This window comes from Calidris pugnax, unplaced genomic scaffold (genome assembly GCF_001431845.1).
Source record: "Calidris pugnax isolate Ruff unplaced genomic scaffold, ASM143184v1 scaffold24, whole genome shotgun sequence".
NCBI classification, from domain to species: Eukaryota; Metazoa; Chordata; class Aves; order Charadriiformes; family Scolopacidae; genus Calidris; species Calidris pugnax.
In genome coordinates, this window is record NW_015090922.1 from 5729152 (window position 1) to 5742682 (window position 13531).

The window sequence follows — 13531 nt, forward strand, 5'->3', positions numbered from 1 at the left end:
ACAGTTTTTGTTGTTCCACCCTATGCTATACGCTGCAGCTAAAATGTGGTGAACCTGTTGTGATAAATTGTAGACATAGACTTATGTAATGTATTCAAGGTCAGATTTCATTGTGAAAAAGGAGGAAAAAAGTAACTACTTCTCCAGGCCCTTGGTAATGATATGCCAGGCCAAACAACAATTTAAAACAAAAGTGACATTCTCATTGATCATGGTATCTAGTGTACTATTACATTAAATTGCTGTTTAATTCATATGTCTTCAGGTAGTTGCAGTCACTGTCCAAGGAATCCCAGAGAGTGTTCAGCCACCAAACGTCAGTGCCTTGAACTCAACAGCATTACATTTAAGCTGGATTGCACCCAAGAAACCAAACGGTGTCATCAGAGAGTACCAGATCAGTCAAGTAGGGAAAGGACTTATATACACTGATGCTGCAAACAAAATGCAGCACACAGTATCAGGTAAGGAGGCAGAGCTCTCTGACAGACCTTAAGATATAAGGCAGTATTAACATATTTAAAATGCTACTTGCCAGTAACCTTTAAATCCCTAGTACTTTGCACAGTTTAGAATGCTTTATCGTGACTTTACATATCTTAAATTTATTTTTTTTCAGTCTCTCAGTCTTTCATTTCTGACTACTGCTTGTTAAAACAAAATATTAATGGATTTAATTTCAAAATTTTAAAATGAATATATCCAGCTTGATTTAAGTTGCATGCTTGTGGTGTGCTCAAGGTCTCAGATATTCTGTGTAGGCTTGTGATCCCTTCATACAGATTCAACTCTCTCTTTTACCGTCAGTAATGTGCAGTAATGCAGTTGAAGTAGCTAGTACTGCTGTAAATGTGTAGCAGTGTAGGAGCAAAAAGGATCCAGTTCTATATGCCTGAAATAAAAAAGGAAAGGAAGACAGAAAGGGAAAGATCATGGATTCTGTTTATAATCTTATATATTGCTTATAGACATTTCCTAAGTAATTTGTGAAATTTCACTAATGTGTGTGTATCTGAAAGAAGATTTAGTCGAGGGATTTTGGGGGAAGATTTGACTCAGACCTCATATGTATTATTTTCACATATTCCATTTTTATTTATATTTGAATGTTTCACTGAAGCCAAATTATTCTTAGAAAGATTTCTGATGAACACGAAATGGGAACATAAACATTCTGGGGTATGTTTTTTCACGCTTTGACCTCAGGATGCTCATCAAATTCTTGTATCTATGATTTTTAGGAATTCATAAATACACTATTTTTTTCCTTTTTTTTTTTTACACCCAAGTAGGAAACTTAGAGATTCATTTATTATACAGAAACCTTGTTGTAGCCACCCAAAGAGTAGAAGTTCACATAGGGCATATAAAACCCATACAGCATATATGGCACTCTCAGTCCTGAGTCAGAGTGTATCCCTTAGTGCTTTAAAAGAGTTTGTCCTTCCTGTAGTAATCACAGAAGAGTAAAGGATTGATGTTCCTCTTTGACAATATCACACTCAAGTGTGAAATTCATCAACTGTATGTTACACCAGTCTCCATATTCAGTGCTTCTGGACATGAGATATTGGAGTATACCAGTTTGGTGGTATGTGTTTTAGAATTGTTTTAAGTTTATACTGTAAAAAAAACAAGGAATGATTTATCAAACCCAGTTGAAAAATACTTGTGCTCTCAATTCTTTCCCAAAAGGCAGTTGTACCTCCAGAGTAACTGAGATTTTAATGCAAACAGTACTGGTTTTATTAACAGTTGGAAGAGAGAGGAAATGAAATTACCTTCTCAGAAACAAGGACCTTTTTTTCTTTTGTGTGCCTGTTCTGTTAAGCCACTGTCCAATGCTGTCATGTTAAGCCAGGAGTGGAACAAGTGATTGTTTCTCCTGACAGGAATCATCAAATTTTGTGCTGTTTTCTGTGGGAGCTTCCTTGAATAATAATGTGGAATTCATGGCAGTGATTTAGCATGTGGATAATTATTGCTCTCTAAATGAAAAGAATAAGATAAAACAATCAAATTTATTTCTCAAATGTTTGAATTGTTGTGTTATTACCTGTGGATGTATGTTTTGATTTTCTCATCTTCCTTTTTTTTTCCTTTCCCCCCAAAACTGTCTGCTTTTCCCTGAGCAACAGTTGAACATTAATGAAGCTGTAGCATTAGTATTTCTTGAGACTTTGAATCTGGGGTCTTGCAAATAACAGACAAGAAGGCTAGCACCTTGCCACTACACCATTGTCTTGCTGCTTATTTTTAATTACATCAAAGCTTTGGAAACATGATCCCACAAATGCTTTGTGGGAATAGTGGTGAATGTGCTCATCATGTGAAATCCATAAATTGCTTATAATCCTCTCAAGATGTTAAAAAAAGCATTAAGTAATTGAAGACAGGAAGTCCTCAGTTAATTATTTAGAGGTGTTATCAATGCTTTAAGCAAACTGAAGCATTTTCTGCTATCTCACTGAGTTGAATGCCACTGGGACCTAGGGGCAGCAGCCATCATCTTCTCATATTCTCTAATGCAAACAGCACATGGCAGCTTGTCAATAAAAGACCTTTTTATATCATTTATTACTGAACACTTCCACTACCCTGTACAGAACAATTTGGATGACAGTTATGGCATTGTTTCACTTTGTGTTACTACTACTTTACAAATGGGCCTGCTAATGCTTTGCAGTGGGGGCCAGGCAGAGGGTAAGACTGAAGAAAATAATTAGGGGAATTGTAAAAGAAAGCTAAGAGTGCCCTCTTCAGCAGCAGCAGGTGGGTTTATAGCAAAGATTCTTCTCAACTCCTCCTTTTTAGTACACTAAAGATAATATCCTGAGTAAGAGGCTTTATTGAGAATTGGTAGGATGAATCATGTTTAGGTAAAAGCCAATCAAGATCATTGATGTTTATTTCAATAGAAGAAACAATATTAAGAAATACTTTATGACTGAATGCTTTGAAATTCTTTCATCTGAACATATTCTCCATTTCAGGGTAGTGAAAAATGAAGAGATACATAAATGTTGTCACTGGTCAACTGTATTTCTGTACAGCACTGAATAATTAGTAATATTTGTCTAAAGGAAACTCTTTGGGGTGGAGGGTTTGTGTGAAGCTGTGGTCAGCAATCTGACATTCCCATGGTGGGGCCCAGGAGCGTTAGCCTAGGAGCTAATTACTGACCTTGCTGGAGCCATACCCACAAATGGAGACAAACAGTATCAGAAGGAATTGATTTGGCTAATAGAAGGATGCATTCTTAAAAAAACACTGTTTCACAGCCTTTTGAAAAAAGACAAATGCTGCAATAACAAAATAGACTGCTAAGTTTAAAAAAACAAACAAACAAATAAAAAATCAAAAAAACCCCAAACAAACAAACAAAAAAAGCAAGAAAAACCCCAAAACCCCTACAGTAATAGACCAAAAAAGAAAAGGAGGGGAGAAGTATACTCTAGTGAACAATCAAGTAGAGAAATTGGAAAAGCAAAATGCTGTTTACGTTTCAAGATTATCTTACTTGTTATTTTTATTATTAATCACATACATAGATTTGCACAGTGCTTTCCAAAGCACACGTAAGACAAGGCATTTAATGTGAAGCTTTCATATTCTAGATAAAAATCTGCTGTGACTGCTCCATGTATGACTAGGGGTTTCAGGTATCAGAATTTCACCAATAAATTTAGTGAAACCATGTGCTCTTTTTTTTAATGCCCATTTTTCTCTTTAAAGTGTAGTTGTAAATGAGTATTGCTTTATTATGCATGTTTCCTTTAAAAGTGAACATGACTCCCTTTAGGGGAATTCAAGTAATTTGTTGCCACAGTAATCTTTTCTATCCTGAAATGTTAAATACTTGGCTTTCCTCCATGCCTTTGCCTCTCTCTAGTCTGCAACTGTCATTTTCTCCCTTCTAACTTTTATACGCAGTGTTCAGATGATTTTCCTTCTCCTCCAGTTCATGATTAGGTTACAGCCAGGGCTGTCCCTCTGAGTCATCTCTTTATTTTCTCTCCTTCACGTCTTGTTCAATTTGTAAGCAGCCTGCATGTCTTCCATTCAGTATTTTTCTTTCTACATAATTGTTGCTTATTCTTTCCCTCTATTTGTTTGTAATATATTTTAATTAAAATATCTCCTTAATGGCTATAAGCAAAGATTTGTTTATAAACAAAGATCTCGCCCAGACTTTTTTTCTTGTCACAGAATTGCATTGTTCTTGAAGTAATTACCGCTAGGCATACGAGCTACATGAAAAGTACGTTATTAAGGTCACAAAGCCAAGCACTTAAAAAATGACCTGTATAATGGTTATGAATTGACCTGTATAGTCCCAAGTCAGCCTCTTTCACACAAGCAGTCTGCATAACACAGTAGCGTAGCCATGTGTACCTAGGGTCACTGCCTCACTCAGTCCACAAGCTGTCTCTCTTCTGGAGAGGAATAAAAATAGATAAAAAAAGGGCTGCTGCCTCAGCTTTTGCTATGTTTGGTAGGTTTATTCCTTCTGAGAACCTCAGTGTAGATGAGCCGAATTCTGTGTCTGCCCAGAGCTGAATTTCCTTTCTGCTCGGCAGAAGTCAGGGAGGCGCAAGTGCAAAGTTCATGTGAATGTGGAGCACGGTGAAGGGAGGCAACAGGGATGATGCTAACCCACAGGGATAAAACATGGATCGCTGAGGGGCTGGTGGCATTGGCCACCAAAAGGAAGAAAGGAGAAGGGGCAGTGTCCTGGGAGGATGGCCAAGCAAAGGCACACAGGGTGGCCTCACTGCTGCAGCACACCCCCACATCAGCTCCCCGTCAAGCTGCTGCCAGCCTCCCCTGAGGCCTTCCCTCAGCCCTGCCCAGGGGCCCAGGACTCCATTTCGGCCCAGCCCGCTGCCCTCAATCCCTGCTGGCTGCTATGCTGGCCTCCAGCAATGGGGCCTGCCATGCTGGTGTCACCTGCAGGCCCATCTCCCAGCCCAGCCCCAGGGAAATGTCTGCCTGGGGCTGCCCCTGGCCCATGCCCGGCGGGAGTTGTAGGACAGGCCCTGGTGGGTCTCATAAATCCTGTGAGATTTCCCAGATCGGAAAGCTAGAGTGAGTGAAGCGTGGGATGGCCCGGAGCAGAGATCGTGTCTGGATCTGAGGCAGTCAGCTTCTGTCCTGGCTCTGCAGGGCTTTCATATTTTCTTTTAAAAAAAAAAATGTTCTGATACTGCATTAAGCCGTTTGCGGTGCTCAGCTGGTTGGTGTTAGTAAAGCAGCAGTATGCTCTAGGGGCGGACTCTACACAAAAAAGTCTTTAATTACATACAATTAGGCAGGCCAGAGACCGCATGCTGGAGGGAATTTTAGATAGGACTGTGCCATAAAGGAGGTCAATTCGTACTGTACGGTGTCCTAACTCTGGGATTTCCTAGTTTATGAGTGTTCAGTTTTACAATCTTAATGTTTTCACAGATTTTTGTGTACAATTTGCTGCTTTTTGTTGTACCGTTTGTTCCCTTTGCATTCAGGAACAGAAGCTTTTTTTTCGTGTAATATGAGGTCTTAACAAGAGGGTCCTTGAAAACATGCAAGAGAGTGGTTTTCAGTGTCTGTGCCTCATAATATCATTTTTAAGATCAACTCTGAGAAATAGCCAAAAGAATAGTTCAGCAAACACCCTGTAACCTGGCTGGAGCATGCTCTGTGAGGCAGCTTGATCAGCAGTTAAAGCTGAACTCTGAGGTGTTCAAGACAGGTTCATAGAGGTCTGCATTTTTAATGATTTAACTGTAAGAAGCCTTTAATGGATGTGCAGAAATGGCCATTTTAAAAGCCTAGTATCTTAGCCAAATTTTGGGTACAATTTTATGAGGAGTCCTAAAGTCAAATTCTTAAGCCGGAGGCACCTTGATGTCAAATCTGAAGTCATTGACACACAGTACAAGGATGTTTGAAAATTTCCAAGGAAAGGTCAAAGCCATATATTCTCTTTTAGTTTCATTCAAGGGTGTCCAGCGTAGAAGATATGAGCTGAAAAAATAGTTTTTAAAAATTTACAAGTAGCTAAAATTAATATCCTGTAATGGGGAGAGCTTGGTTGTCAGTCTTCCTTCTAACTGCTTTATAGCATTTATAGTAAAATCTTGTAACAAATAGTAAAAAATATGGGGGAAAAAAAAACACAACAAAAAAACAAATAAAAGTTGGGAAGGGAACAAGAACAGAGTATATTTGGACTTGTTTGCAATATAATAGAAGATTTCTTATTCAAGTAAGAGAGTATTTTATTACTTTTCTTATTGTTGCAAATGTATTTGTAGTAACTTTTCAAAACTTTACAGGCTCTTCAGCTTTTCAAGTCCAAAATGCTAAGCAATTACACTTTCAGATGCTTAGCTTGTTTTAAACCTTTGAACTTCTATGGCCATTACCAGTGATGGACATTATATCTGTACTTAGAATGTTTAGGTACCTTCCAGTTAATTTTTAACCTTTTTGTGCAGGCAGAAGCATACTTTAAAAAACCCAACGAAATACACTTTAGAGAATGGGTAAATTTTCAGATGGTAATCTGGACTGAGATCTGGACTGTTGTTACTACACTCCAAGTGCCATCTAAATTAATGGATTTGAAGATAATTCTGATATTTCTATATGAGGGTCGTCTATAGATCCACTGCAGCATAGACACAAATTCAATCTGACTTTTTTGTTAAGTTTTTTTGACTAACAGAGCATATACATCTAAATTAGCAAGGATTCACCATTTCAGTATTATTCAGATGTAAAATTAGAATTGTTTGTATTTTATGTTTGCTGAAAGCTTTCTATGTAATGGTACAATTCTTGTGATGCCTGATGTCAACATCTCAGTCTAACCTCTGTTTGCTCTTTCTAGGTCTGCAACCATACACTAATTACAGCTTCATGCTTACTGCATGCACATCTGCTGGGTGTGCTTCTAGCCAACCAATTTCAGGTCAAACTTTACAAGCTGCTCCTCATGGTAAGGGAAAAAGGTATTCTTGTAGAACTGCAAAGAGATGGTCATATGGGCTTGTATTTTCTGATGGTTTAACAAGGTGCAAAACTCCGCTATCATCCATCAAGATATCATGTATAAATTTACACAGGAGAATCCATCTCTCTTAGAATATTTGTATCTTAACATGCTCTTTATACTGACTGCCTGATGCTGCATTTCTACTTTGTTTCTGTGACAGTTTCCCCAAGTTCATCTTTAACTTATTGAGGTTAGAATTAGCGGATGCATACTTTTTAAAGTGCAAATAAATATGCAGAGACAACTGGGCATACAAAGGCTGCAGCCTTTGGCCTTGTTCTCCATTAATCTGTGCCTCGTCTAGTTGGTTGCATTTGATAAATGATAAATACAGAAAGTTTCTTAAATTCTGTAATTCTCTCTGGCAATATTTTATACTTTCATTGCATTGCTGGAAGCAACCGAACAAACTGTGGGAAAAGAAAAAAAATAAATGAACCACAAACCCTTTATGTTTCTGTCATAAAATTAAAATAGTGTCATTGTGATGTTCATAGGGGTATGGCCAAAACCTCATCATATCATAGTCAGCTCAACAGAGGTGGAAATCTACTGGAGTGAACCAAAGAAACCCAATGGACTCATTACTCAGTATCGATTATTTCGTGATGGAGAACAGATTTTCCTCGGTGGTAGTAGAGACCTGAATTTCACAGATGTTAACCTGCAGCCTCACAGTAGGTAAGGCATGTTAAAGAGCTCTGTTAATATGTGGAAATTGTTCAAAATATATGCACATATGTTTGTGAAATGTACAAAATATAATTACTCTTTTAACAAAAGAAAAATCTCTGACAATATTATTTAATTACTGAAAAATAGGTAGAGCACTTTTAGGAGGCTTCCAGACATTGGAAAGCCTTAATCAAAGGACTTATCTTTTTTTTGAAAAAGGACTTCTCTTTTCTGAGAATAAGGCATTTTAATTCAAAGAGGGGGAGGCTTTTTTTTTTTTTCTCTCCTCCTTGTGCGGTTGTTGGTGGCTCATTGGTTGTTTTTTTCCCTCATGGAATATACTTAGAAAAATTTAAGTTTTTACATGACAGACAGCACTGCATATGGTTTATAATGTTTCTGTGCATATTGAACATACTGGCTAAAAAGTAGCAGCTGCTGATATTTTTATAGGGGCCATTCTGAAATTGATTTTGACACTTTCCGAGTTTCTTACGTAAGCTAATGTGAATTTTAGTATTAAAATTATAATGATAAGTAAAGAGTTACTTTTCACACATTAAGAAACTTAAAGGTGAAAGTCTTCACTAATGCAGTATTTGTAATACTTTTTGTATAGTCTATTCACTTTAAATTGGTGAAAATGGAAATGTTCTGTTACTGATATGCCTAAAGCTTCTAACCATAGTGTCTACTGATCTTTTTGTGTTTGCGCAGATATGTTTACCAGCTGGAAGCCAGCACTTGGGGCGGCAGCAACACTAGTGATAAATATGTTATACAAACACCAGTAGGAACACCAGAGAAAATTCATGTCCCATATAACGTCACAGTAATTGATGCATATTCTATATTTCTAGCTTGGGACATGCCAGGTAAAAATCTATTTCTATGTAGTACTTTGTAGCAAAATGAAAGGATGGAAAAATTAGTACATTCAGGCAGACAGCTGAATCATTCTGATATTTTTATTCTTCGTATTTGGTTTTAGTGTTTGTGTGATTTAAATAACCATTATCTAAAGCTGCTGTTTCCTAGACACATATTATTTTAATAATATTGACCTATATACTTGACATGGGTATTGTGAGGATTAGTTGATCAAAAATCCGTATGTTAATTTGATCTTGTAAACTATTATTGAGTGCAAGTATTAAGGAAAAATAATTTATGCTGAGAATAGGTTTTCCCTTCTGTTCAGACTAACCATAGTTATGGACAGGGAAACCTGGCAACCTTTTCAGTTAATGATGTCTTGATAGCTATCCTGGCAATTAAGGTGTCCAGCTGTCCTGCAGATGTGCAATGTTGAGCTCCTTTAAAAAAAGGTATAAGAATGTGACACAGAGATCCTGAACAAGCTTTGACCTGATTGAGTAAATTTTGTTTGCCAGAGCACGGTAGTGTTGTGTGGACATGTTACCTTGCAGGAGGGAGGGTCAGCAAAGGCCCAGAAATATTTCTTCTCTTTTTACTCTTCTGAACCCCACCATGTTGTCTTGACCTGCTACAGAAGTAGGCTAAGAAGGAATAATTGAATAATAGCGTCTTTTTATACGAGACACCTTTCTCTGTTTCATTAATATACATCATAGCTTAGGTGATTGGTGTACTTTACAGATCTTATAAAAATTATATGCTGTAGCTATTGTGGGACAATGAGAACATTGTAAATGAACAATTCTGTCTAGTGTAGTTCATTTCCAGAAAGGTGTTTTCCAGTTTCTAGATATTGGGGTTTTTTTCAGTTAAAATGAGGTCAATTTTTTTAGAAACTCCAGATGTTTGCATATTACAATAACAACAATATGTGTTTTATCAATGAACACAAGGAATTTTTTGATGTCTCCTCTTCATAATTATTTAAGATGTTCTTTCCTTGCACAGCAGACATAGTAGAGTCAATTGGCATTAAAAATAAAGTCACCTAGAAAAAATATTTTGCCTTCAAGGCTGGGATCGCAAGTATTGTGGCAGTGCTTAGCCGAGTTCACCCTACCCATTTAAGCAATGATTAATAAATCTATAATACCCTGAGCTGTCAATCTTTTAGTTTTCAGAAGCACAAAATCCATTATAGAAATGCTATAATATATGAAAAAGATTAAAATCTTAAATTAAACTTTTCCCCCTACCGCCTGAAAGGATTTAGAACCCAGCAGAAGGCAGGTATATTCGAATGGCATATAATCTACAGTAGGTTTCATTGGAAAGTGACTCATGCTGTATTATAGATGATAAATAAAATTTAAGGTACAAAATATTCAGTAACATAAATAAATTTAAAACATAAAAATACACTAAAATAGTGTAGGCTTGTGAAGAGCGGGGTGTTTCCCAGAAAAACTTGTCCTTGTTTCTCTAGACCTTTTCTTTCCCAGCTGCTTGCAGTGGGTTACAAGCCTGCAAGGGGAACCAGGCTCTGCGTAGTACATTTGGTTATGGTGCAGTTAGGATTGTGCATACAAAGGTTCCTGTATTCCTGAAACCACAGGATTAGAGGGGAGAGGAGGAGGCTGGACATTGTGGCTCTGTAGAGGATGCAGGGTTGATGTATTCACAGAGCTGTAGGAATCATTCTCCTCAGCCAGGGAAAGGCACATGTCCTTCTTCCCAGGTACTGGGACACACCTTGATCACTTCTCTCACTTTTGTGGCTGTTCGGTGACTCAGTCCCTTCCTCTCTGCCTTCTCATTGTGGGGCCAATTACTGAAGTTTTTAAGCAAAACTTGCTATTCTGTTTATTATAGTGCCTCAGAGCCACTTACAGGGTCTTACAGGAATGGGGAGTACTAACAACAGAGAAATTATACTAAATGCCACTAATGCTACTAAAAGAGACCCAGTGTACAGAAGCATAAGTAAAGACAGAAGCTAGGAAATTAATTCTTCACCCTTCATAATCCCACCTCTTGCTCATTCTGAGACCTTTGTGCTCCTGGTGTTTTTTTTCCCAAGAGGAAGACTGGGGCGGATGCAGGTGGAGGTTTATTTTGAAGGTTCAGATCTTCTGGAATGGTGTACATCCCATTAACAGGTCCTGTGCATGCAGACATCTGGGGCCACATACATCCCCAGCTTGGTAGGATTAGCCTAAAGAGTCTACAACTTTTTATCCTTATTTATGCTCTTCTGCATGGAGTAATAAGCTTTTTTTTCCTGTTCTATTTTTTTTCTGTATATGAATCCTGGTTTCACATTAGGAGATAATACAGGTTTCCCTTATAAAACCAGAATGCAGCATTTGTTATAAGGATTGCTGGGTTTGGCAGTCACTCTTGGATGAGACATTCATTTTAATTGGTATAGTCTCCATGAAAAGAAATGCTTTTTTGATGAGAGGGTAGCCAGTTATAAGTGTCTTCCTGTCTCTGGATATCAGGGATGCTTTGGTATTCTATCTTCTTATCTGCTGTAATAGATTTGGATCAAATAATCACCCTCAAGATTCATTATGAACATCATATTACACAGACCTTCCTTTTGGATGGCTTTAATTATAATGTTTCAACATCTGTAATGTATCTAAATCTTACAACTTTATAGATAAGTAGCATTACAAAACTCCTGACTTAGCTAAACAGCAAGGTGGCCGAGTAGTGGTTAAAGTGATGGATTCAGAAAAAAATATTTGATACACCTCACTCACTATGGAAAATAGGACTTTATTTTCTGAAATAGGTATCCCATTATCTTGTGTTGCATTGCCTCAGTGCACAGACCTTAAAGGTATGGTACATTTCACTGATACGCTACAGAAGGATATGTTACAATTATTATGGAACAACTATTAGTGCCACGGATAGAAACACAAAAGTTGAATGGGAAAAAAGCCCCCATACATAATTTTCCCAAGGCATATCCATAAATGTTATTGATAGGTAGGCAGGTACCCATCTTGCATTTCAACTCATTGACAACTCCACAGTCCTCACTGGGGGCCTCATTCTTCTAGATATCTTCAGTTATTGGTGATACCTGGTGAAAGCTGAACGTACTGAAAAGAGGATCCTGTCCTCTGCACCTAGGTTACTTGCTTCATATATTAATGATCATCTGGATTAAAATGTCTTCTTTCATCATGTTGTAACACTCTACTTAGTCCGCCTCTGGGTTTGCTAATAATTAGAATGAAAGTTATGTAACATGTCTGGATTCCTACTTTATTCTTCTTAGGATCAAATTTGGTATTTGAGCAACATTTACTTGTCTTTTAGTTTTATCTTTTATCTTCCTCAGCAAACCTGTTTTCTTCTTTGTTGGTGGCCTAACAAATTGTCTGACTTTTGCTAAGACAATTTTGTATTTCCTCATTTTTGTTTTCTCATGTAAATTATTGTTTGCTCCATGTCACTGCGGGACAAGCTTTTCAAGCTCACTCTCCAAAGTTCTGCTTCTTGAAAGCAGTCACGTATCCAGCTCTTACTCTTTTCAGAGTCTTGTTGGGAGTACTTGATACAAACAGAATGAGGTATCTGGATATTTAAAGCTTAGTGTAAATACTTCATCTCAGGAAGTGGAATAGATTGTTTTATTTTGTGAAGTTAAATATTAAAATATAACTCTACTCTTACTTGTTTTTAAACAAAAAGTATGACATTCTTATTTTAGTATTTTTTTTTACTACAAGTGAAGCAGTTCAACTATTTTACTTTAATTGCAATTGAGTTTCACATCATATTAAACAATTTCTCAGCGATTGACTTCAAACAGATTTTTTGGTGACCAGTCTGTAAAACAGACTGTGTTTTTTTTCTCCCAATTCTAAGCATCTTGTGCTGCAAATTCTATTTTTGAACTACCCTAGTTTTGAAGTACACAGAGCTGTCAAACCTAATTTGCAGAGTTTTGCGCAGAATTGTCCATTAAATGTTAGCCAAATATGTCCACAAAAAAACAAGGTCTAGTTTGATTGACTTGTCCCATTGCAAAATGTGCACGTGCTGTGAAATGAAGTCGCAGAGAAAAAAAGTGGAATAATTTAACTTTTTTATTTGTAAAGATAATCAGGGTTTTTCTGATTACATCTTAACTTCATAAATGTTAAATAACCTATCAGCATCTAGTTGTTGTAAATTATGAAAAAGAGTATTGCTGGGAATATTAACCAACTAAATCCTTGTTCTTTAGTGAACATGAAAATGTGTTATGGCAGGTTGTCATTGTGCTCATGGTAACTTTGACACCAAATAACAAAACTGCCATTTGCACTTAGGGTAAATTGGTTCACTTGTGCTTTTACGGTTCCTTTTATTCTGACATAAATTTATGAACTCAGGAACTAACCAAGTTGTGTGGTTTCCCAGCTGACTTTAACAAATATGCCCATTTCATTTCCTTCAGTCATCAGAGCACACAAGGCAGTAGTTTCAGACTGGCTGCAGATGCTGAACGGCTAGTCTGGAAGAAAGGGGTTTTTTACAAGTTTCTGTGTTGAATGAGTACATCTTTTTTAGTTTTCCAATTGTAAAGTGTTCCTTTGATCTTAGCATTCTATGAATTTCATCAAATTGTAGAAGGATTTCCATTAGATATTGAAATTTTTCAGAATGCTTACTTAGTTTTATTTACAATTTCATGTTCACTCCCTGAGAATATTTTTTCTCCTGAGCTATTTATTATTGGTATCATTCCTAACATATTGCAACACTTCACAGAATTTTAAGATTTTGCGTTTTGATTGTTTGGGGTGTTTTTTTAGCACTTCTCCTGAGATATAGACTGAATGTTGGACATGGACAGGTTAATTATTTTGAAATAAGTGTCCTTTGCTACATATTGATGGATATGGATTCAGCTGTCTGTGTTTGTAT

The 13531-nt window shown here is 37.0% G+C and overlaps 1 protein-coding gene across 1 annotated transcript in view; it reads left to right on the top strand.

Annotated features, from left to right (window-relative positions):
- The window catches only part of USH2A (Usher syndrome 2A (autosomal recessive, mild)), a 393292-nt gene that overhangs the window by 315375 nt on the left and 64386 nt on the right, over positions 1-13531 (top strand). Inside the window, exons 54-57 of the mRNA XM_014950535.1 lie at positions 266-464; positions 6878-6985; positions 7540-7723; positions 8435-8592. Of these exons, the coding sequence (XP_014806021.1) occupies positions 266-464; positions 6878-6985; positions 7540-7723; positions 8435-8592 (649 nt within the window). The remainder of the gene's footprint in view (positions 1-265; positions 465-6877; positions 6986-7539; positions 7724-8434; positions 8593-13531) is intronic.